The 27320-nt window shown below is 40.4% G+C and overlaps 1 protein-coding gene across 1 annotated transcript in view; it reads left to right on the forward strand.

Annotated features, from left to right (window-relative positions):
* The window catches only part of LOC306792352 (leucine-rich repeat transmembrane neuronal protein 4-like), a gene marked incomplete at its 5' end in the record, with an annotated part of 40827 nt that overhangs the window by 2963 nt on the left and 10544 nt on the right, over positions 1–27320 (forward strand). The window contains one exon of the mRNA XM_079289423.1: positions 9532–11162. Within this exon, the coding sequence (XP_079145549.1) occupies positions 9532–11162 (1631 nt within the window). The remainder of the gene's footprint in view (positions 1–9531; positions 11163–27320) is intronic.

A 27320-nucleotide genomic window follows, 5' to 3' on the forward strand; every position in this document is an offset into this window, starting at 1 on the left:
GCACCCAGAACGACAATGGCAGCATTGTGCTCTGAAACCCATTATGTCCAATGGCTAGCACGGCGCCATGATGTTTTCTTTCCGCTATATTGAACAATGCGTGGCCACAGCGCTCTGCTTGCAGAATGCTGGTTCAACCTGGTGAAACGTAGGGCGCAATGCGTCACAATGTGCACTGCACCCAACGCAAACTGTTGTGAAAGGCCCATGAGTGACATATGCGTGCTGTCAGTCTGGTCAAGAATCATTTCTCTCGATTGGCTCTCCCTTTTTCCTCATCAGAATGAGGCAGAAATGTCTCACCAACATTGCCCAGTGTGTGCTTTGTCTCAGTATGTTCTATGCACAGAATTAGGCAGACACAGCAGCTGTTCATTCAGTGCAAAGTCGCCATCTCACAAGCCTACGCTGCAGGGGGAATGGAGCATCCGTTGGCCTTCCAGCCGCACCCTCCGAGGCTGAACAATAAAGCCAACACAGAATTGCCAAAACTGCAGTTCATCAAATGACCACTTGAGGCTGGCTCCAAAAGTGAGTCAGTCCTCATAGAACCCCAACATAAATTGCATAGTTTATATGCGATTTGGCAAGTCAGTTACGTATTGTAACTCTAGAGTCTATGAGTGTAGGAGTAGCCCTCTCAGCTGTGGGACGCTTTGGCTCGATCTGTGCCAGCTGCAAATAAATGCTTGTTTAATTTTGAAACAGAACTATGGGCGCATGGCTGTTATGTGTTGCAAGTGCGGGAGGTCTCTAAGGGAGGTCTCTGTTGAGCGCAAAGGCGCGACAAGAAATATTCATGACTGCTCATGTGCACTGAGCTAAAGCCATAGCAACAGTTATCAGAGGGCTACGCCCATATTCATCGAACCTGGAGTCACAATTCCTAATTAACGTTATTGGGTATTGGCCAATACCCAAAGTCCAGGTAATCTATTTGTATCGGGACTGAACATTACAGTATGTATGTTTATTATTCAGCTATCTTTAGGCTCACAACTGGATTTGCACCCAAATGTAAAAAAAATGTTATTTTCTATCATGATTTCCTGGCCAACTCTTCCACAGCCACAGCCAGGGTCAGTGTGAAGGCCAAAGCTCAAATAATTAACAAATGACACATACAGAAAGTTTTTCTAAAGGTTACGTATACAGTGTATGTACACTGGCGTTAAGTGCTGAATTCTTATTAAAGATATATATTGTTTTTCACAACCCTGAACAGGTCCACTTTTGACCTTTACTGATTACCAGCATACCACACACACACACACACACACGGTCATCATCCATGATGTGAACTTCTCAGCCTTTACAACAGGCTTACTTCACAGTGGCCAGCTTCGACGTTTTGGTTTCTGCTGATCTTTTGACACCAGCTCTCATATCGATCAATGCAGCGCTCTGCCTCTCACAGATTTCCAAACCAATAATGGGTGTGCGTGCATTTGTGTGTAGAGCCATAGGAAAGCCAGTGTCAGTAAAGTTCCTGATATGTGTTGTATTATTGGCCTGTAAAGAGTTCCGGCTGTCACATTTTGACACGCTGAGTCTGGCAGTGTGGGTGTACAACTTTAGATTCATAGGGTGCAGCTGCTAGAGCAGCAAAGTGTCTTCCTCATGCTGCTGTAAGAGGCACACTGTACGATGTAAGCAAACATAAATATATAAGATAACTAAAAGTCAGACCTCACCCTAATTAGACCTCTTAAATGCCACCACATTCAAATAGCTTCCATTAGACTTCAATTACTTTGAGGGGAAGGAATCGTTGTGTCTTTACAGCAAAGGAATGAAGCTACTGCCAGTGTCTAAGGAAGATAAGCAGCACACTAGCTGGATAAAGACGCAGATATCAAGGCAAACAATTAAATCGCTTTACTGTTTGATACATTTAATTATCTTTTGCTGCAGTTTTGCTATCTTTGATAGATCTTCATCAGGCATGAACTTCCTGTTAGATCAAAACACTGCAGCAAGAGATAATTGAAGTTTTAATGGGGATATAAAGAAGTGTGTAGATTGAACATTTGCTCTGACCTCTCTTAAGTGCCAACATCTTTTATTTTTATGTTTTATGTTTGTCTACTCTGAAACGTGATGTTTTCATGTTTTTATTAAAATATTCTACACAAACATGCTTCAACAGATCAACGATTATTGGATATTCATTGGGATCCAAGTCACTGAAATATCAGGCACAGCACTATGGCTTAGAGAGAAGCTGTAGACCACAGTATGGTTTGGCTGAAGCTTTTTGAAAAAGTCACTTCCTCGACCAACGTTGGTGTCATATTCTTGTCCCCTAAAATGACAAATAAAAATACAATACAAAATAAACTCAATATCGTGAGGCTTGGTCAGACACTTTAGAGAGAACATTAATCGATTAATAAAAAATAAATAGTCGCCAGTTATCGTAGTAAGTCATTTACCTTGACTTGTTATCAGAAGCAGGCTCTACTGAGAAAATACAATTTACAGATAAAATACTAAATTACGGAAGGATGAAATCCCCCCGTTTTTTTCTAAAATCATTTTTAATTCTGTTTCTCATTGACATGATTTTTATATATCACGGTTATCGTCAAAAGCGACCTGCTGTGTGGTTACTACAAGTTAATCCACGCCTGCCAGCCAATAGGAATTGAGCATTCACAGTGGTCCTGGTATTCATTAGAATTATAGACACATCAGTCAATAGACATGGCGGCCAGCTTGGCTGCACTACACTTCCAGTGAGAAGTTGATGCACGTTACAGGCAGTCTGTCTTCAATAAGAATTCTAAACCCTATGTTGCTCATCCCATTGGTCTGCATGTATGTGCAGCTCCAGTTGTAGTAAGACTTAGCAAATCAATACACTTAATCATGGCATTAGATCTTTAAGTGGTAATAATTTAGGCCTCTCTCTTTTTCCTATAAAAGGGCTCAGCAGGCAAAGCTAGAGCAATCCGTCTGTCTTCATTCCCCTTTTACACTTTTATTCTTGAGTAGGTCACAGACTCGCTAGACCTCAATTACTACATCCCTCGGGAATGCAGACAGAATAACTGAGCTCCCAAAATCAACTGTTCATTTCATTTCAAATTTGAATGGTTGCTGCCCCATTTAAGTTGTATATTTCGCCATTTCTACTGAGATATTAACCAGCCGCGTTCTATTTTATCATAAATCGGGCCGTTTGAATGAATGAATGAATGAATTTTATTTATATAGCGCTTTTCACAGACAGTACTATCACAAAGTGCTTAACAGAGCAGACATTTAAAAGCATAAAAAACACAATGTGACCCAAGGGTCAATACATTATCTACACAGAGTGAATAAAAAATGTTAAAGAATGAAATAAAAATAAAATAAAAATAAAATAAAAATGTAAAACATATTTTAAGAGCAGGTCTAGGACATGAGTTTACTTTTACTTTTAAGTTTCACACTGCTTCTTGCTTTTGCTGCGAGTTCAAATTACAGCTGACTCCAATTTGCAAATGAAAGGGCATACAATAATTGGTTTTAAGTGTGTAGAAGGTACCCCATTTCAATATTGTAAAGGCAGTGTGTCCAATTTATCAGTGTCGCACGGTCGGCTACGTGACTGGTAATGTGTCACATACTTCAGTGCCCTGAATGTATTTTGAATCCGATATGCCTTAAATCTGAGTGAGCACACTCAATAATGTAATATGTCACACATGCTGTTGTGTCCTACAGTTCTGCTTGCCGAAGCTCGATCGCACTTCACACAGTTTAAAACCCTTGGCTTCCGTTGTCAGAGGGGAAGAATTACCAAATCTCTATCTGAGGCAAGTTATGTAAAAATACAGATTATATATCATACAGCCTCTTAGTTCTGTTGTGATCAGTCTCTCCCTGAGAAGGCAACATGTATACATTTTGTACAGTTTTAGGGAGAGGACATATACACAAGCAAGTACAATCAAGTATAGTACAGTACATAATGTCTTCAGTAAATATATAAAGAAATATAGCAGGCCTGCAATAAATTCATAAAAACGTTGACTGTACAATTCTGCCCGTCTATAACCTTGAATAGCTTCCACAAAGAAACACTTAATTTGAATGTATATAACCTGTACTACAGTTGACCATTTAATAAGAAATATTTTGTTTTCTTGCGCACTTTTCATTTCTTTGAAGTGCCCCGGCGTGCAGCCTTAGCCCTACTGGCCAACCCACTCGGGCACTCTGGGTAATAGCCTCTGCATCAGTGCTCAGAGCGCCGTGCATTCAAATGAAATATCAACTTTGTCGCACCGCCAAGGAAGACGACAGCTGAATCTATTGGGCCTGCCAGAATCCACTCTTTCCCTCGGGGGCGGGGGAGCAGTCGCATTGAAAGTTGACCTTAGGTGAGGTAATCGGGGATAAGATATATTTTATTAAATTATATAATGATTCAACATTTGCTGTTTTGTGCATTTGCAAGTCCAGTTCAGTTGACATTTAGTGTCCAAATGCTCCCAGTTAGTGAGTAGTTTAACCCAGAGGAAAGCTGGGGCGCAGAGCCTGTTCTTTAATGGATATTCATTGGCTGCAATTGCATCTTCATGAGATGCAAATTGTGTTGAAGCATTGTTGGCCGCACGCAATAAAGATAACGCAATGTGCCCCAGTTTTCTTGAAGCACAACCATCCATCTTGTCCTTCTTCGAGAGCTCTGTTCTGCTGGATGAAGTGCAATACACTGGGTTTATGCCAACAAGGTTCTAACTTCGGCCAGTTTAAGAATAACAGGTTTTACTGCTGCATTGTGTGGAATGCAAGCACCAGGTTTTGAGATGGGAGAACAATGCATGGAATGAAAAAACCTGTCACTGGTCCCTTCTAAATCAATTTAGATTCTTTATTTTGTTTTTACTGTCATACATGAGTCTGTCAATGTGGTTTGGGTTCACAATGCTAAATTGGTGCTCTTAATATAGAATGAATAGTGTTTGGAAGATGGCAACAACACTTTTTTGGTTAGGTGTAATAGGAGGATTCCATGCAGGAAACAAAGAGACTCTCTAGGCTCAATCCATAGATGTTCTGTGACAGATATTAATCAATGCAAAATTATAGCATGAACAGCATTATTAGACTGCCAGCCTACCACACTAACCCAATCCACTGCCATTGAATACTTAAAAAGAAGTGGAAAAAACTGAATTGGGACTTGAAAGTTAGGAACAGATTTATCTTTGTGATAACGACACTAATGTGTACTTCCGTATTGCTGCACTGCAAGTTGCTCAAATCTCCAAGATTTAACTTCTGGGAGATATGAAATTTCCAAAACCCTCCGGCTCTGATTGGTCATGCTCTACTAAGAAGAGATAAACAGATGTGTGTTACCACATGAGATGATATCTCTTCTGCTGGGAACTGATAGCAATGCCTGCCGAACCATGGTTGCAGCATTATATTCATATTTAATGATCCTACCTTGCGGTCTTTTCCTGCAGTGACACAGATGTAGGGATGTAGATCTCTGTGGAGTTAGCCGTAATGGCCGTTCCAGGTGGCTAGTTTCTCTGTTTGCTGTCGGTCAGACTCAGAGACAAGCGTTTGAAATGATTCATGTATATTTGGAAAGCTGTAGGAGGCTTGCACAGCTTGCCCCGATACACTGTATGCTGTTCTGCGGGAGTCCTCGTTTCTTGCTTCTGACTGACTGGGTAATCGATCTGTGCTGAAGTGGAAGTCTCTCTTCATTCTGCTCTGTATCATGTCCCCTAGCAACCCGTTGTACACATGTCCAGTTAGTTGTTGTTACTCGTCTCTACGTATAATTCCATTGCTGAACCAATGTGTGCTAATTGAAGATAATGTCTTGCGGAGGCGTCAATGAGCCAGTGTCTGAAGGTTGTGGCTTGCTATCACAGCGTACAGCTTGGAGGGTTTGTTTACCATCTAAAATATGTGCAAACCCCCTTCTCAGTTTGATCCCAAATGCAGTTTTAGTGATATGACATAATGAGGTTTCCCTAAGAGCTTCACAACGGACACATTGCTATGTGTGGTGCCGTGGATGCTTCAGTTCACAGAGTTCCTAATGGAGGTGATGGGTATGGCACTCCATCTGTTTGGGGCACTCACGGGATTTATTTCTTTGCCATATGCGTGCATCTACATACATGCTTATGGTCTTTTCAAAATAAACTTCTGTCCCCACATGAAGTTAGTTAGGTAAAAAAACAACACTTAGTTAGGTTTCGGAAAGCGCGATTGACTATCAACTCACGTGACTGGTTTATTCAGCTTTGGCGAAGCTATATGCACTCTTAGAGTGCTTCTTTGTCGTCACATTGCAAATGTAATTAGGGCCGAGCACACACACCCTCTATCCTATTGAATGTTGCACATTAGCGAGAAACTTACAACTAGGTTGCCACCTTCAACCATGTAATTTCAATCAATATGACCTGAGCTGTGGTTCTTTGGTAACGTTATGGCTCAAAACAAACCCTGCCTGTACCGAGGTGTAGCATAGTGACACACCGGAAGCTTGTGATACGTGTAGATTATTTGTGACAGTGCATGTTTGCTACCCATTTTAGCAAGAAATTGTACCAGTGATGTGTGACACCCAACGATTTGTGGTGTAATGATGCATAATAATGTGTTCTGCACACTATCTGCCAGACAACAGACGATTTATTTTAGTTACAACAGCAGGTCAGCACACAGAACAATTGACAAGTCATTTTCTGAACATAACAAACTTGTAGTCCTGGTCCAGCTGTCTGAAGACTTGTCAATGTGAATATAAAGTGACAACAACACACATTATTTGTTAGATTCTGAATTTGCATTTCCATATTGAATTTGCCATCAAGCAGTCTCCCTCCGTCTGTTTATCTTTAACAATCTCTGTCTGTTTGTCCACCAAGTTCTGGAAAGCAATATGTCTCTCCAAAACTTATCTATACAGAGTTGCACATTCTGCCAGTAAAATGATCAGTTTCTGTATTTGTATTCATCTCATTCACTTGCTATCATTTTATTAACCTTGTCAAAAGTCAAACTTCTTATGCATATACCAAATCAAAACATTTGTGTGTGTGCTCTTGTACTTCTATTTTTGTGAGGACCAATTTGAGTGTTCGACCTTGAGAGTGAGGACATTTTATTCAATCCCTACCTCGACCAAGAGCTGTTGTTTCAGGGTTAGGACTTAGTTTAATGGCTGGGGTTGGTATTAGGTTTAGGTTAAGGTTAGGATCAAGGTTTTGGGGTACAAATGTGTGTGTGTTGTACACGTAGTCAACTCCTTCCAAATCAAATGGAAGCTAACATGGTGGGCAGCTAACATCAGGTCAACAGTTTACTATAGTTGTATTGTAATATGCATGAATTGATGCTAATGTTTCATCATCACTAATTTGATTTCCTTGATCTGTCAATATTAGGGATCGTTAGGATTTTATCGACACTAGTACTATTGTCGATACTGCTCATCGGTCCTTTTTGTGTATTTTGTGAGAAAAAAGACAATTAAAAAAGAATCAACATTAATTGATTATTCATACGTAAACAAATAGTCTTTCTTAAATGGCAACAGCAGAAATGTTTAAATAACTTACTATTGTTGACGATACTATTTTAATGCCAACAACAAATATACTCTTACAGGGAGGAATATACAGTAAATGGAGTTGAGAGCCTTGGCCATCTCCCTACAGTAAAGAAACAAGTATTGTTAAGGTGTGTTGACTGGAGTGGTAGTGGGACTAGCAGCTTCAAAATAACTTACTATACACTACTAATAACACTGATTTATAACACAGCTGCTCCCCTTATTAATAACTATGCATCAAACAACTCAATATACACTGACACTTTGACTCCACTGTTGAGAAGGGGTGTATGCCTTTAACAATAAACTGGGTAAGACTTGTTCAACCCTCCTGTGCCATCTTCCCTGTAGCTGCTCGCATGGGTCATGGCTGCAACTTCACCTGACAATCTACAAGAAGTTCCCAAATCCCTAAAATACAATCGCAGCAAAACAATTCGCTCACCGATTCGCTTTCATTTATTTTGTCTGCACATATTATCAAACTATGGCATCGCTAACTGTACCTGCAGAGGTCAAGGATGGACGGCTGCTCGACAAACAGTAGAAAACTGAGCATTTCTGCACAGTTGTGTTCTGCTTGGTTGCCAAATGTTTTGATAAACTGCTGGTATTAACTCACACACTTTTCAGGGTTTTATTGCATTTGAGACGACAGTTATCAGCATCTACTGGCGTGCAATGTAGCCGCACTTTCAATCATTTTCTTCTCTCTGCCATGATGTGTGTCTCACGCTGTACTGAGCCAGAGTCTGTGTGTGTGTGTGTGTGTGTCAGAGTAAAGCACAGCTCCGCCCCTCGTGCAAAGACAGGCACAGAAACAGAGAGAGGAGGTTTTCAACACTGCTTTTTTACACGTAGATCTCACACCGTAACTTCTAAAGTACCGATGGCAGAACCGTTAACTCCGGACCTTATCGATACGCCGTGTATAAACTACTGTCTTATCGGTTCCCGTTTAGAACCGGGTATCGGGGGGCATCCCTAGTCAATATGTGTTTTCTCATATTTGCAACCCATGTGTATGAGAACGGATAGATGGAGGTATTTTTTGTTCATGTATAATATATGTAGAGACTTGTAACCGAAATCGTGTGCAATACCGGCACTTTAAAAACAAAACTCAACTCACTAAAAACAGGAGGGAAAAATGGAAGACCACCCACCATTAAAAATCTCATAAAAATACTACAATATGCTGAATATGAATATCTTACAATGTAATTATATCTATCATTACCTCTACTCCTGTTGCCAATGCATATGGAACTCTTAATAGTCCCCACTTAAGGAAATCATTTTTCTATCTCTCTCTGAGATATAGCAATCACGCACACAATTATGATCTCAGTAATTCAACAAATGATAGTTCTCCCAACACTCAAATTACAAATTGCCTGTGGCAGCATTTATTATTAAAAACCACCAGACCTTTAAACCTCCTATGAAAGAAACTAATTACATACGAGCTGTAACTACTACTTTATACATCTCCACAATGAAACATTTCATTCCCACCCTCACCTTACCTGACTCACAACCATTGTCATTTTAGCCTGGCCAAACAAAAATGTAAACCCTTCCTCCCTTTATGCCTTTTTAGATGAGCTTATCATTGTTAATTTTCAAATCTAGCTATTAACAGCAAAGCAGCTGCCGCAAAACCGAACAGAGAGCAGATAGGTGCCTGGGGAGAGGTAAAAGTATATTTGAAAGCAGCGTTGTCCTGCGATGTGAATACCCTTAGTCAGAGCATTATTCAGTGCCAGACCAGATGAGAGCCCTCGGTCAAGGATGTGTGTCCTTGACATATAGTGCAGTCAGAATGTATTAGGTCAGTGACACATCCTGTAACTGTTGGCTCTGTACTGCAAGATGTAGAATGTGAAAAATTTACTTCAGCAAAATCCTTAAATTGCCCTTCTTCTGTGTCTTATATTCTCTTATAGGTCCATTGCTGTGTTATGGAAGACTGAAACACCTCCTCTTTCCTCTTCTCCTCCTCTTGCGAGCTCCCCTGTTGTTCAGCTTTGGTGAACGCACCTGTCCCAATAGCTGCCGATGTGAGGGGAAAACCGTCCATTGTGATTCAGCTGGCTTCTTAGATGTCCCAGAAAACATCTCGGTAGGCTGCCAAGGCCTCTCTCTGCGCTACAATGAACTGCACACCCTGCTGCCATATCAATTTGCTCACCTCAGCCAGCTTCTCTGGATATACTTGGACCATAATCAGATTTCAGCTGTTGACAGTCGAGCATTCCAGGGGGTTCGCAGGCTTAAAGAGCTGATACTGAGCTCCAACAGAATCACATCCCTACACAACTCAACATTCCATGGGATTCCCAATCTTCGCAGTCTGGACTTGTCCTACAACAAACTGGAAATCCTGCAGCCAGGTCAATTCCATGGCTTGCGAAAATTACAAAACCTACACCTACGCTCAAATGGTCTCTCCAACATCCCAATTCGAGCATTCCTGGAATGCCGAAGTTTGGAGTTTCTGGATTTGGGCTACAATCGAATCAAGGCTCTTACCCGCACCACCTTTTTGGGGCTGCAGAAGCTGATGGAGTTGCATCTGGAGCACAACCAGTTCTCACGGATCAATTTTTTTCTGTTTCCACGATTAGCCAACCTAAGATCACTCTATCTGCAGTGGAACCGCATTAGGGTGGTCAACCAGGGCCTTCCATGGACTTGGTATACAGTGCAGAAACTTGATCTGTCTGGAAATGAAATCCAGACCCTGGACCCAGCTGTGTTTCACTGCTTGCCCAACCTTCAAGTCCTCAACCTGGAATCCAACAAACTGTCGAATGTGTCTCAAGAGGCGGTGTCAGCATGGATCTCACTGACCTCTATCAGCCTAGCAGGGAACATGTGGGATTGTGGAACTGGCATATGCCCACTTGTGGCTTGGTTGAGGAATTTCCGGGGTAGTAAAGACACCACTATGATATGTAGCAGCCCAAAATTTCTCCAGGGAGAAAAAATTATGGAAGCCACAAGGAGCCATGGTATTTGTGAGGAAACTGATTACGTTCTGACTGAAACACCTTCACCAATGTCAGATCTCATTTCTGAAGCCACTGGTGAACCAACCTTTGCCCCTACTAGCGGCTCTCCATCTATGCCACCAGCCGGCACCTTTGGTCCTGTCCCACCATTCAGACCTCGACCGATTCCTCATCCTACCCTGCCTGGGCATATGAGCAAAGACCCAAGAGACTCAGTTGCTCGCACTCGACCCACTCCTATACCACCCCCAGAGATGGAGCACATGACTCTGCACAAAGTGGTGGTGGGCAGCGTGGCACTCTTCTTCACCATGTCCCTAATCTTGACAATTATCTATGTGTTCTGGCGGCGCTATCCAGGAGCAACCAGGTTGCTGCAGCAGCGATCCATGGTGGGGCGGAGGCGTCGCAACAAGAGTCCAGAGCCAGAGCAGAATCTGAGCTCCCAGCTCCAAGAGTATTACATGAGCTACAACCCTGCAGCCACACCAGAGGCATTGGATGTGCTAGGCAATGGCACTGGTTCCTGCACATGCACAATTTCTGGCTCCAGGGAGTGTGAGGTATGATCCATCGCCTCAGCCCTAAAAATCAAAAATCAAAATCAAAATACAAAGGCTCAACAGAGAGGTAAATCCTTTATCAAGTATGCCTTTTAAAAACACACTGTTGATTCACAGTTCAGCACATTTGACTCTTTGCTCATTACACACTTGACTTAAAATGTTAGATGTGTCCAATTATTCAGGTTTTACTTTTAAAACATTTAAGTGGAAAACAGAAAATTACTAATCCGATTCAGGGAAAGCAATCTACAAAATGGGTTCAGAGACCACTGTCTAACATTAGTACTAAATTGTTGTGTTCTCTGAGGTTAATTGAGTGCAGCTTTAACATGGTTTTCATCTCTGTATCAAATTTGTGTTGCCAAGCTACTCTTTTGCAAATGTTCTTTATGGTATGTTGACCTCAATGGACCATGAATAATTGGACGCTGTCTAACTAATTTGACACTGCATCAGCATGGCATGGCTGATATGCTATTTGTTTGCTGTGTGTTTGTACCGTATGTGTGTGTGTGTTTATGGGAGTTTTGAGGGTGGTCTACAGACCTTAGATTCTCTGGAAATGTGTATTGTATATACCAATGCAAACCTCTAAAGTGCCATAACTTTTGTCAGTCTCATTTGCATTATTTGTGCAAAATTCACAGCAGTGGTGGATGAAGTGAACTGTATTAGTTTTGATCAGGATTTGACAGTGTCGTATTTAGCTTGAGAGGCAATTGATGCAACTGAAAAGCTGCTGTTAACTTGTTGTTGAACATCAATCACAGGTGACTACGGTTTGTCTGTGGATGTGCACTGTAACTGCCCTTTATGTTTCCCTGAGCCGTGTGGGAAGATTTATGGTAATCTGTACAGAGGAGAGGCACTACAGTAATCCCAAAGCATATGATATGTCTTAACTGTGGATCCCTCTGCTATGATAAGGAGTATATTTATAAACCAGGGTAATTACAGTCACGCGTCTTTGTTTGATCTCAGGAAGCATGGTTTAGGTGCACGCCTAAAACAGATTTATTCATGGGTGCTATAGACTTTAATGGTTCAACAACAAACAAACAAAGTAGTTTAGTAAGATGTGAAGAGAAGTAACAAAACAAATCTGACACCATGGGGTATATTACCACCTCAAACTGTAACATCTCCCTAGTTGCAGGAAGTTAACATAGCTTTGACAGAGACTCGATGTGCAAAGCCTTAAATCCTGCATATTCTGAACTTTGGGCTCAAAATGTATTATATCATTAGATTAAAGGTACGGAAATGTATACAAATGTCTAAGAAAATTATTTGCAACTTTCACAAACTTTTTGAAATGAAAAGTAAAGATTCCTTGTGATGTTTAGTATTATTGGAATTCCCTACGCTGCATAATACAGTAATCACACTACTTTTGTTTAAATCCTACACATTGCGCAAGCCAAATTATTGTTGTTACTGTACCTTACTGAACTCTTTCCTTCACCGGAAAAAAAATGTTAAAAGTTGTTGTTATTATCTTCGATAGTTTATTACGTGCAGCACAGGGTATATGATTTAGCTGTGGGATCATCATCTTTAAAGCATAGGAAAAGTCAAATGGATGCAAAGCATGTCATCCCACTTTGTAAGAGTCATAAATGTCTTGATATTGACAGTGGAGCAGAGTTAGCTTTTTTCTTTTTGCATCGACTATTAACATTTTCTCAAGCTCCTTCTTGCAGTTACGGCAATTATTGCTCGTGTCCTGTGTTTAGAAGAAAAGCTTGACAGCCACAACAAAGCGGGTTTACTTACTTCCTTATGATAAAAGCGAACATTCGGAGCTCTAGAGGAATGGTAGTGGTTGTGCTGGATTATGATTTCATATTGCGCATAAGCAATTTTGAAAAGGCGATGTTAAAGAACATTATTGTGAGACCAAATTGATTCCCGTTTTATTCTGCCTCACTGAGAGATTTGACTCCTTTCACATATACAGCAATTCCACTTACGTACCTTCCTATTTTCAACTGTGACGCATGGCACGGTGGAGAAGTTTGCTGAGTAAGAAGAAAAAATCACATTTTGATGTATTTTTAACGAGAAAGAAATACATTGACATGTTTACGTATAATCCTTTTGAAGCTGTTGCCATGCTCTATTATAAGTCTAATATAGTATGTCATAAGCAAATTCACATTATGACCGACCGATTTATTTTGGGCCCGGCTGCAAACCTGATGTGTTAGTCATGCATCTGGAGTCAATATGCAGCTTGACGACACGATGCCACAAAACAAAAGAGGTGTTCCGATTCTCTCCTCCAACACTGCAAGTATTTCTGTAGCAATCAGCGTGATTGTATTATCTTTCTACATAACCGTAATCCAAATCTCCTCATCTGAAAAACAATCTCTCCTTTTCAACATCACTGACAGGTGTTCTCTGGTAGTTTCTTGCTGGGTGAGCTCGCTACACTGTTGCTTATTTCAGGTGTTTAATAATTGAGAAGCGGGCGGCAGCTGGGTTTACTTTGATGAAAGGGCCATCTTGCTGGCCAGCACAGCCGACTGTGCTTTTCATTGTGGGTCTGTGCAGCGGCAGCAGTCTCTGTGGATGGCAATGTGGAAGAACAAAAGGCAACACAACACATTCACCCTGCTGAAGGATTCAATGAGGTATGTCATGCTCGGCATAGAATGGTATCAGAGCCCAGCAGCAAAAGAGTTTGAACAGAACAGTCTGTTTCACTTTGGGGCTGGATACTCCAAACCTCAAAGCCCCCTCAAATCCAGAAGGGGATATCTACTCTGGCTGATTTGGTCTTTCGCTCATGTAAATGTTTGATGCAGTTATGCTGGGAGTTTCGCTGAGATCACCAGAATCCATTCACTCATACCAAATTCTCATCACATTGTGCGAATGTAAATGTGAGCAGTTGAAGGGAAATGCAGTTAAGTTCGTCTCGCGGAGGAGTAAGTCGGAATATCTCACAGCTACGTCTCCACTTTGAGAAAAGAACTACAGAAGGCTCTGAACACGAATAAAATCAGCTAATTAAAATGTAGCCTACACTGGTTATATCTGTTAGGGCTGGACAATTAAGTATTTCAATATTAAAGTGCAATTTTCAATTCGCCAGAGCCACAATTGTAATTGTAAATTAAATAATTAGCAGTGCCCTTAGAAGTGGGGGTGAGGGAAAAAAGTTGAGATATATATATATATATATATACATATATATAATATATATATATATATATATATATATATATATATATATATATATATATATATGAGTTGGGACGTCTGTCTTGTTCGAGTCTGAATCAAGAGATTCCAAAAGTAGCATTGGTAATCTCCAAAGCAGGCCAGTGGTTGAGCACACTTTGGATTTACGACCTCGAAAGTAGCTTTGCAAGAAGAAAGTCAGCCAGAGATTAGCGTTAGCGATCGATCATTGAACCCCAGCATTAACAAACGAGCTGGCCAACTAACACACTCTGCACCACTTGACAAATCTTCAGCCAACCGTGATTCAGTAAAGGAAATAACTCAAAGTTGTGGCACTGCTAGAGATATAAAAACATAGACAAACACTGTCACTTTTGAATTGAGATTCTATTGATGGTCAGGTTCCCAAAGAGTTGTACATAACCTAGGCGATTGTCTAACAGGTAGCTCTGCAGTTGGTGAACAGAGTTGTTGGAATTTCCCACTAAAACATTTAAGAATGTTGTATTATTGCAGGACGAAATGGCCCAAACGTCATTGGTATTTTTTAAGCGGAATGGCAATACACACTATTTATTACAATATGAATGTTCAGTTGTAAATCAAAGCCACATTTGAGATGTCACAAGCATTTTTATTAACAACAGATATCGTATTATGACCTGGTTAAGCTACTTTTAAAACAAGATTGAGGATGGCTTTAATTGAATTGATTCGACAATAGGCTAAAGTCATGCTATTTCAACAATGTGATGTTCTGGATTACTCATTTAAGATGTTATTGCGTACATTTTAAACAGACCAGACCTAGGTTGCATCCCATGATGAATATGAACATGCCCACTGCCTCAAAGCTGCAGTTTTTATTCATATACAAACTGAAACCTACACTGTACATTTACCACCTCTAGACAACTTTACCGCTCGACCACACAGCCACGCCCAGACGCTATTCTCAAAGCATCAAACTGTTTCAACATCCTACAACTACGAGATGAATCACGTTTAAAACCCATGTACAGGAAAATATATTGTATAGGCCTCTGGGGGGAAAACAAATCTGTGCATGTATTGAGGAAGTGGACGGTACCTATTCATTCCGAAAGAGCTAAATTATGTAACGTTATCACGCTGCGGTTGAGCCACAAAGAGCAAAACAAGTGGAAATACACATGTGGGTGATCCATGTTTAGGAGATTTAAAATACGCCAAATACCCAATTAGTGTTGCATTATGTTTGCAATATGAGCATGCGGTAACACTATTTTTACTCAACTATTGAATGATAACTGTATAACTAGACAGAATGAAGTTCACTCTGTTTTTTTCTGTAAATTCCTCTTTCATGAGCTGATAAAACACAGTGGGGCGCTCTTTATGAACTGATAAACCAGGTTAGTAATTCAATATTTATTGTTGTTTTCAGACAAAAATGTCTTTAGAAAATTGCAGCTGCATTGGGATTTGTCTAAAAAAAACCACATTAGACGTCATTACTCTGTGGTCTCTGTGGGGGGACTTACGTTTTCTTACGTTTTACGATTAAGAAACCAACATCAACATCATATTGTAAATAGAGTTAATGACTGTAATACAGTGAATTACAATTGAGTTACATTCTGCCTCCTTATAGTTTAACACTCTGCATGTGTGGCCCCATAATGATGACGGTGCTTTGAGAGATGAATAAAAATGTCAGATTGCGTCAGTTAAAATGACACCTCCGATGAAGTAAAAGAAAAGCAACTGGAAATACCTTTGTTTGATGTGGCTTTAGGGATACATACCGATGACTGGTCATCAATAGGTACTGGTTCCAAAAATGGTAAATTCAGTGATGACTAGTCAGCTATAGGACCAGTTGGTACTGCTATCTTTATTTGGTTTCATTCATTTAAAATTCAGCATTTTCAGATGGTATTTAGCATTTGTCATTGTCTTCCAAGACAACAATACATCAATTTTACGAACTGACAGTTGTAACATTTTTGGTCTCCTAAAAATGTCTTATTCAGCATTCAGTCGTACTTAGCTCCACTTTCTCATGTCACTTTGGTTGCAAAAATCCAAGATGGCGCAGCAAAAATGCCAAACTTGAGGCTTCAAAACGGCAGTCCACAAGCCAATGGGTGATGTCCCAGTGACTACGTCCACTTACTATATACATATTTAATGTGGTTGCGCTTTGGTAGGTTTAGGCACAAACACAACTTGGTAAAGATTGCAGCTAAAATAACCACTTAGTTTAGGTTGGTCATGGTATACTACTTGGTTATGGTCAGGGACCTAATGGGACAACATTCCACATTCAGTATTTGCAGTGTTTTGCAATTATTCTGTACCATGTAGGCTCCACAGCCAATCACTCGATCTAGAACTCACACATTAATTCTCTCCACCTCCCTGTAAACAGCAACTAACAATAGGCCATGGTCACGTTGCAAAAAGGAAGTAAGCAAGGGCACATTGATCAGTGGTAGATTTGAATCCCTTTGGAATTCAGGAGTATTTATAAGAGTACTTTATCAAAGTAATCGTTGATATTGATCAGCAGCACAGGCATCTATAGTGGGATTGATAGAATTCTAGCAATACCCGTCATCATTTTTCTTGATGGTTGAAATTAGTCTACAGCTTGCACAACTCTGAAAGGACAAGTAGATGGATATAAATACTTTATTAGCAAAAACAATCACAAAACCAGTCTAAAGAAGCAGCAGCAGGTAACTGACAAAAGAACAGATTAGCCCGTTCACCGGCTCCCTCCGGTCTTCTCCTCAAGCACTCCCTGCCTTTTGGAGATACTGTGACTGTACGCCTCCTCCCCTCAGACCACTTCAAAGAGATGAGGATGTCACACAACCTTCCACAGCACTCACTTTGCATGTCCCCTGGCTAATTTCCCCGCCAGTTCCGTTCCACTCGATAGGCGTTCTGCCAAAAACAAAAAAATGTAGAAGAACACTTTGATTTTACGGGTCCCTCTCCCCTTTACTTCATCAGTTTTAAGGAACTATTAAGAGCTTAAGTGCAAGCAGGCGTGTACCACGGAGCGAGGTCTCCTATGGTCTCATAGGCTAGTTAAGACGTTTGTTCTCCGATCCCAGCCGCCCCAAAAAATATTCTCCCTTCATGACACGGAAATGGCAGCTTTGGATGTGTACATCATGAAATGCTTTTTGGCCTTGAATTATTAAATTCATCATATCTGTGATCAAGCAAGATAGAGCTTTAAAAGACTGAATTATTAAGAGTCTTTTACAGTTTAAAATAAGCTTTCCGTTTCTGTTCAATGCAGCTCCTAAACTCCCAGAGTCTTACACTGGAGTTGGAGCGAGATCATGCTGCTCTTGTCAGCCAATGAATGAACCGCTATTAAAGGAAACGGGGGGGCTAATTAGGACGAGATATATGTTTTTCTCTGCTTGGCTCAAGTGTTTTTCTGCTCGACGAAACAGAGGAAAACTGCAAAACACCTTGTTTTATCTTCATTTGGTGAACGAACAGCTGCTCGGATGACAATGCCGGCGCAGCTCTTGGTGAGACATATTTCCACTTATTCAGTGCAACTGCCTCTTAAATATCTCAGAGGGGCAATTTCATGCCCTCTTCCCTCGATTGCTGGGTCATCCTCAAAAGAACTGCTCCCTGCAGAGGCTGTACTCGATGATAATGCATGTGCTGAAATGTTGTAGACGTGGCTCTTTCTGCCCCAGGCCCTCCTCCATATTGCACATGCAGAAATACAGTCACACGTACTCACAAGCCCCAATGAGCCGTGCATTATTAGCAGCATCTGGAGCTTGGCTCGGCCCTGCAGCAAAGACAAATAGGGATCTTCTGTTTTGCTGGATATCACAACAAAAACACAGAGAGAGGAGATTCTACGGCGTAGTTTTGAAGCCGTGTGTATGCATGTCTGTTTCGTTCCTGGGCTGAAAAGGAAAGCAGGGCTCAGTAGCAGCTTTATAAAAAGAGATTGACCACATCTATCGCCCTATTGCCCATTATTTCATTTTATAACCCCCTCCTTTTTACTCTTGCCACGGGCTTTGGTGGCCCCTGCATGCTTTGTCCTCAGATAGCAGTAGTATGAACCCACTCACCTTCACTTGTTCTTTCAAAAGTCCACAAACGTCTTCTTCTGCCACGGTTCACTGGCATGAATACATAACCGTCCCTAACATGTGCAGGTGCTGAGAGGGAATAACTAGCAGTATCATGACACTACTCCACTGGAAAGTGTAAGTGTAATTAAAGTGAACAGCACTCCTGCCTACACTCGCTCACACAGTCTCTTTCCAAAGTGCGTACAACTTTACGGCTCGTAAAGTATGGAATGAGACGGTTAACTGATCAATTGATGAGTTGGTCGACAATGACAACTGTACCACTTTACAAAACGACTGGGGTAAAGAAAGATACGGAATGACATGCAACAAAGGTCCCTGGCCGAACTCGAAACATTGCAATTACCGAGTCAGCATCTCAAATCCGCCCCCCCCCCCTTTCTTTGTCTTGTCACAGTAGAGAGGAAATCTTTTGGGTTTACAATAAATGTGGTCTGTCTGGCTCTGTGACAAAAACATCAACGTGAAGATGTCCCCTTAGGCGTTGGGAAATTGTGATTGAGTCTTTTTGACATTTTCTGACACTTTATACACCAAAGGGATTATTGAGAAACAAATATCCACAAGCTGCAGACAAACTCCTGTCCATACTGGCCATGACGTTTTTCAGAAATTCCTTTCTTCTTCTTCTTTTTTGCAGCTACTCTGTATATGGAGGGCAACATCCTCAGCCCTTGTTCCACACTAAGTGCAGCCGAGGTAGATATGAGGCTTCAGCAGTCTTGAGTTTGAGTTGGTATCTTCCAATCTTTCACACTCTTGCCATGCCGGCAGCTGTTTAAGGCTGGACTTAAGGCACAGCGTATCTTTGAGCTAAATGCTAATAGCATGTCAACACGCTCGCAATGACAATGCTAACATGCTGGTGTCAAGCAGGTTCAATGTTTACCGTGTTCACCATCTGAGTTTGAGTCATGGCAATCCATCCAATAGCTAATATGGTATACCAGTCTGCACCCAAGTGGTGGACTGACTTACAGACTGCTGAAATATTATAATTTGTTGAGCAGAACAAACTTAGAGAGATAAACTTACTTACAGCCCTTTTTCTTATTTAACCTTCGCTTGCAGCACCTTTGATTCTTAGTTTGCAGTTTTATGGGCAACTGTGAGTCAACTGAGATCAGAGGATGAAGGGGAAATAAAGCCTGCAGGAAATCAGTTGGAATCACAGGAGGAAAGAAGGAGGCTCCATGCCATTTCAATTGCTATTGATACCATTATGAGGTTGGTGGATAATGGGCAAGACGTGCTTTGAAATTACCTCTACGCAGGGAGAGCAGCGCTGGAGCTCCTTAAAAAGGGTCACAGCAGTGAAGGGTTGAGACAAAGCTGTCCTGCCACGCATCCTGAACCTTGAAACTGTGAGGTGGTCCGGTTAAAAGCCCTTAAATGCTTCTACTCTTCAAGAGTCAGCACAGTCAGAAATATTTTAGCCTTTCATAAATGTGACAATACAAGCCCTTTGTCAGTACACTTCAGCACAGTTCATTGGTTTGTGCTCCAAGGTTTATCAGGTTATAAAGAAAATCACCTTTCAGTTCAAGTTAGAGAATATCATTTCAGACTTTGTTTTTGTTTTCTCTGGAGTGCCATATTGTAAGTTGCCAGTATTATCAGAATAACATTGGACACTGTCTATATTATATAAGTTTGTCCCGTCCTCTTTTTTTACAAGTCACATTAATTTTAATTTCAAACGGCTCTCGGTCCTCCTCAGCAAATGTTTAAATTATTAAAGTGTTTTTCTCAGAAGGGAGCCGCGACATGTGTGGAGATCACATATTTCTGAATGGTGCTGTCCTATAGGCATGTTCGTTTTGCTAGAATCAGCCAACAGCCCCCCACAGAGACCACAGAGTAATGACGTGTAAATTAGCTTTTCTGCTTCGGCGTAATGTTTGAAAAGCTTCAATTTGAAGCCATTGTCGGGGGAAATAAATGTGGAGGGAATGTTTTGATTCCTCTTCCAAAGTCCTGACCGTCATCCAGATCATGTTTTTTCTAAACAGTGTAAATGACAACAACCTGATTATCATGTGTCATCAAGCATTCATTAAGTGTTTATACCACAGTTATGAATGTTAAAATATGTCTAGCAGCTTAAAAGTGCACTATAATGTTTTATATTGTGTTACAAACCATTCGTTAATTGTTTGTATACTGCTCATGATTCTAAATAGACCTCGTTGAAATGAAGTGTAACCATATCGATATTAGGTCCGATTTAACTTCCAGCTGTATTGGTAAGCTGTCCAATTTAATACAGTTTAGCATCTTACCAGACTGTATATATATAGGATTTATTATACATAATGAAGTAAAGACCCTGGTGGGTAGTGACAAAAATAAGCAATGCGTGATAGAATAGAATAGAAATATAATTTATTCATCCCCAAGGGGAGATTTGTCTGTGGCAGCAGCAAACAGGGTTACACAATAAAATAAAAATATTAAGCATGGAAAATGCACAGTATAAACAATATAATAAAATAACAGAGCAGGACCTATTCAATTTAAGAAAATAAAGTAATAAAAATGCACAGTACATACACGAAATAGAATCGTATTAAATTAACTAAGTAGGAAAAAATAAACAAAACAGCAGTGCACAAGATCAGCAACAGTGTAGCAGTGTTATAAATAAACAATAAAAATAATAACTAAATGTAAAGCAGCCTTGAATTGTCTGATTGTCTTATATGTATAAGTGGTGAGTTTTGCGAAATTCCAGATGACTTTTCCTGAACTGCTTGATATTCAGTGTCTCTGTGATGATAAATCCTTGGTTTGAAGGTAGTTTTACCAAATATGCAGTATTAACCAGCCCTGATCATTTGTTGCTTTGTTCTTCTTACCACATTGATACCTCTCTCCTTTAATCAAGTCTTGTAAAAGAACACTAATGATATGAGCAAGCCTTTAACGAGGTTCCTCATCATGAACTGCACAGCCTTTTACTCCACTCAAGGTGCTCGTACGCTAAAGCAACACCAAACAGGGGCTCTGCGCTTACATCAGCATCCCAGAGTCTGATGCCATAAACTTTCCCACTGTGGGAAAGAAGTAGTGCTGGAACCCTGTGTGAAGAAATACTTTTAGTACATGTTATGACATAATATTTTTCTAAATGTATTCATTTAAATTGAGGCAGTTCCTGAGGGACTCTGTGCTTTTCCTTTTAACTAATTTTCACGTTCCATTTGTACGGTTTTACGTTTTATTAAAAAACCCTGACATTGTTTTCATACCAGGGCGCTTGAAAAAGTTCAAGGCATCACATTCAGGATCATGCTATCATTTGCATTCCATATTATGTTCAATGTCACATTATGCCTGCTATGTTTTTTCGTATGACACTGTCGCTAGCAGTTGCAGTAGGAGTGATAATTGCACAATTGCACCCTCTGGCAAGTGTCAACAGCCACTCCAGTGGGGAGGGAAATGGAAAAAAAGATATTTCTCCTGTAGCTATTGCAGTTCTTCAGGATCAAATCCTGTTGTATTTGCCAATGTATCTCCATAGACATATTGTAAATATTTGTTTCAAGCTTGTCTCAGCTGATTCAGGAACATGTGAACAGGATTGAAAAGCCTTTAACAAAAGGACAGGAAGACAAACAATTCCTACGCCTTGTAGTTTCCACTGGCAACATGAAACACAGCAAAACACTGGCACAGCTTCGGCATGGCATGGTTCTCTCTGAAACTAAGTCAATTAATTACTCAAGCTGAACTATAAAACGAAACATGCTTTTCCTTTGGGCCAGAAAACTAGAAATTAGAGGCAGAGTAGCCTAAAGACGGAACTGTGTTTGTGTTTGGTTGTGTTAATAAGAACACTCAAGAGTCCTGTTATATTTGGATGCATTTCAATTTCCGTAGCATGTCCCACCAACCCTAAGACGTATAAGAGGAGTTTTAGGAATGTTACTTTTTACGCCCTCTCATCCAAGCTGGGAAACTAACGTGGGTTCATAAACATTACACAAAGCATTAAAGGTGGCATCTATTTCTGAGATAAAAATGATACTCTATCTAAAAGCTACACCGTTTCATGAAAAAAATTATACATTCTGACCCTGATCCTTATCAGAACAATATAAATCTTTCACAATCTTTGTTGTGTTTGTGCCAGAAACACAACTGAATGCGGCACCATTCACTGTGAGCCTGATCCCCCTTTTCATATCATCTGACCGTTGTCTTCAAAGACAACAGCTGCACATCCTGTATGATTGAATCACGTGAATTGCTGGTTTCTTTGATAAGACGAGTGTACTTTTAGTGTAACTTCAGCTGCTATCTGCACTGTTCGTAACTATTTCCATAAAGTTGAAGATGCATACGTCTCTTTATTTGGCCAGTTTCAAAACACTCCACAAGATTTCAATCAGTCGCGAATGAACCTCGAGTCCATTTAAATTGAACTTTTTCATGATCAAACAGAGCAATTCAGATGCATGAGATAACATCAGCTATCGGTCTGAGGATAAGCCTCTGGCGGTAAGAGGCTATATTTCTTGGGTTCCAGTGCACCCAGGCCAAGCTGCCCTGCTCATTGTTTACAGTCCGATTAGCAACTTGAAATGCTGGAGTTGGAGACTATGTGAACAGCCAGATTGTTTTAACAAGTAGCCAGTTTATAAACCAATTTTAAAGCACTTAAATCTGACGATAGCCGGTGGAATCCCAGATTGCATTTCAGCGAATGCGTTCTGCCTTTATTGCTCTCCACACGGACGGAATTACCTGAATTCAACCAAAGCCTGCTCGACGGTGATTGATCGCCGCTACTCGGACTACATGCAGAATCTGTCGATAGAGATTGCACATGGAGAGACTAAGTGTGAATGGGGCCAATGCCACTGATGATGGGTCAAATTACTCCTTCACTAGAACTTCATATTGGTGAGATTCAATTTCAACTGTCATTGTTCCATCTGGTTCACTTTATCTACAGCCAGCTGTAACTGTGCCATCACAAAGCTATCAATATACAGTGTTTTCACTCACCAACAGCTTTGCATGGTCAAAATCAAATCTTGAAGACGCAGCATATATACTTTGAAAGGCTTAATTTTAGATGACTGATTTCCATTTTACTTCTAATAAAATTAAATTGTAACAATATCTGTCCAAACGGAATATGATTAATCGTCTAAAAAGCTTTTTATCATGATCCTTACATTGAGTCCATTGTAATTTACATCTTCTCTCGTACCGATGCCAAAAATGCCCCCCTCTAACCAGTGGCCAAAATACTGTCCAGTAGACATAATGGAATAATAAAAAAGATTTACAACGACTATATCATACTTAATCATATTCAATTGTATTGCATCAAGACAGGCCTGAAAGTAATTTCATTAAGTCAACAAATACAGATTAATATTCCATATAAAGATGTCAGTGTCAGAAGGAAAGATACAAACCGCAAATATTGGCAATATCACCGACTACAACTAAACTATAGATCGCTGCACATTTTAGCACTAAACTGTATGAAGTCATGAATCAACAGTGTGCCGGTGGTGATGAGTCATTCATGCTTATGACACGTTGATTCATTGAATTGTATGTGACAACAGAAACTATACGCATGAACTCTCATTGGGGGTGACTTTTCCTTTCCTCAATCAGTGAGTATTGGCTCATTTCACACAGCAAGTCATTGTGGTCTGTCAGATTTGTATCAGTTTAACCTCCCATGTAACAAAATTAAGTCAATAATAGAAAATTTGAAAAATTGACTTTAGTTTTGAGACACCTTTGCAGCTAGGGCTAATGACAGTATTATTGATGCCTTATTACATGTTGCTCAAATATGACCCAGTATTCCCAAATACAACTGAGATGATGGACAAACTGAGGGAACGTCCTCAGCTGAGCTGAGAGGATTTGCAGGGAGGCGCCATGACATAAAGCTGAACCCCATAATCGCTCAGTTTCATATCTGAGTCGTGTCGCAGCACAGTGCGCAGTCAGGTTGGATGATATGATGATTTATGCCGAGAGAAAATGGAAATTTGTCAACGACCATAGATTTTTCTAGAATAAAGGAAATGCATATCTGTAGCCCTTGTCATGTGAAATCCGTGTTTTAGAGTGGCCTTTTATGGTGACCAACTCAAGGCAGCAGGTGGATGGATGACATTGGCAAAGAAAAACAGAACACAGAAGAAAAACGTGAGATAAAAATGCCTTTTCGTACAAAAGAAAAATGCAATGGATTCACCGTGGACAATGTGCTCGACAGGGCCAAGGATATACAGAGGACACAGCTCACCAGCTTGATTTCGTCCTGTTTCTATCTGTGATGGATACATCACATTTTTAATTTTATTTTTTATTATTTTTAATTTTATTTTTTATTATTTTTAATTTTATTTTTTATTATTTTTAATTTAATTTTTTTATTATTTTTAATTTTATTTTTAAATTTTTAAATTTTCTCTGTGTAGATCATTTATTGACCCTTGGGTCACATTGTGTTTTTTATGCTTTTAAATGTCTGCTCTGTTAAGCACTTTGTGATACTACTGTCTGTGAAAAGCGCCATATAAATAAAATTCATTCATTCATTCGCTTGAGGGTAGGACCTGCAATAGTATATCGATATGGTGGTAAGGATCCTTCATAATCCTGCTAGCGCTGGTTCTGCGCCTTGTGGTGTAAATCCTGCAGAGTGGGGACTTCAGATCAGACGGTCCGCCACTCTCTGCAGGCATACGGCCCTGAGTGGTGATCCCTTCTGTTAGAACAACCCGTTCTCACTTCCCACCTTGTCACATATTGACGCACAAAGCACCCTTTAGCGTTTGTGTGAGATGCACATGGCGTTCAACTCACTGGAGTGGAAACATCACTGGGTCAGTGTTAGACAGTCAGAGCTACTGAAATAGTATAAAGAGTGGGACAGTCCACTTAGAGAGGAGGTTTGGGGCGGGTGGATGTGTCAGACAGACAGGGACTTTGACGCTCTTTGTGTCCTGTGCGAAATCAAGTCAAAGTTACTTATTTTTACCTTTGTTCTGTTATGTAAATGAATGTAACATACATAAGTTATGTGACAAGTGTACTTATTTCAACACAAACCATGATCTTTTCTGTTCGTGCTGTCCCTGACACATCTAACACCGACACCAGAGGGGTACCTAGAAGGTTATAGTTTGAAGTGCAGGGCCCCTGACAAAGCGTCGGTATTTGACGAGTTGGGAATGAGTATATGTTGGTCAGGATTCTTTCCACCAGAGGAGAAGGTCTGTAGGACCCACTCATTTCCTAAACTGCATTGCCTTTCCTTTATAAAATGTTATTGTTGGATTTTCACTCATGTAAACTCCGAAGCGTGCCCAGCCTTCTATAACTAGCTCCCTGGTTTTGCTGTTATTTAGTAAGAGGTTGTTGGCTTTACACCATAGTCCCCCACAGGCGCCCCCCCCCCCCCCCACTTCTTTAAGATAGGCCCTCGCTTCGTTGTTGCCGATCCAGCCTTTCACTACACCGTCATCAGTAAACGTGACGATGGAGTTGGATTTGCTCCTGACCACTTATCAGCTAATAAGACAAAAATGTAATGGGAATCCACGTCACAAGAACAAGAAAATGACTCAAATGTTCTGAAATCATTTTTTATTCAAAACATCCAACATGGTCGAACATTTTGGAGAGTTTTTGATTCTTAATGCATCTGCTACCAAACAAATTAGATTACATTTTTAAAATGTCTCTAATTTTATTAAATCATTTTGTGGAGAACTAATAAACAGTACATTTGCCGTTTCTGATCCCCACCAAGTGGGCTAACTTATTGGCTTATGTGTCCTGTAGGTTTGTATACTTTGATGAACATTCATTTGTAGAAATGAATGAAGGAAACATACACATAAGCTCCACGCTAGTGATGCACGGGGACAACTCGCAGCAACGGGATCAGCACCTTGGAGAGCGCCGCTCACCACTGCATCAACATACAACAGCGGCTGGACGCTGGCTCACAGTAAAGCCAGATTTACACAATAAATATTGAGGATAAAACACATAAACAAAGGTATACAAATTAAATGTAGGACACATTTAAGGTTAATGTCTTTATTTAATTAACATTAGCCAGGCTATTTATTGTATTTTATTGTTGTACAGTAGCCTGTATGCTCAGTTCACACAGTTTGTTAAGAGTTTATTCTGCTGACTTCTTTGAGTGAAATACTTTTCTCTGAATACGCTGTAGTGGATGGTGCAACACTATTCTGTATTCTTGTCGTGTCGGAGCAGGTGGTCACTGAAGCTTTGTGGGATGAAACTTCTTTTCAAAGTTGTTCTAGACATTCAGAAACATGAAATCCCTACATAGTCATGCCCTTTCATGTTAAGCCAGACGACATGTTGCCTAGCAACACACACACAAAGGCATTTTAAGGCATAGGTATCATTCTTTTTGTGATATTTATAACAAAAGGGAAAGCTCAAAAATGAGTCATAAAACGAAGAAGCAAAACAAAAACAAACATAAAAGATGTTTTGTTGAGGACATAATTAATAATTGTATTTTATTTCGAATGAATCGTTTCATCCTCAAACATTTTCAGAAACAAAAAAACTCACACAACAACATGGTCAAACCCACAGCTACTGCTGTTAATAAGGCAGCGGATATAAGACACCAACGTAGCATTAGCAGTGTGCAGGCAGTATAGTTAGCTCAGCTACCAATGGCAGAGTCAAGTGAGCCTCGCCATGCAGGTCGCAGCAGGTCCTCGAGAGCTTCCCTTGTACAACGCATGTCCCTTCACCTGCAACACTGCATACAAAATCACACATGCATTTC

The sequence above is a fragment of the Melanostigma gelatinosum genome, assembly GCF_949748355.1.
Source record: "Melanostigma gelatinosum genome assembly, chromosome: 18".
Lineage (NCBI taxonomy): Eukaryota > Metazoa > Chordata > Actinopteri > Perciformes > Zoarcidae > Melanostigma > Melanostigma gelatinosum.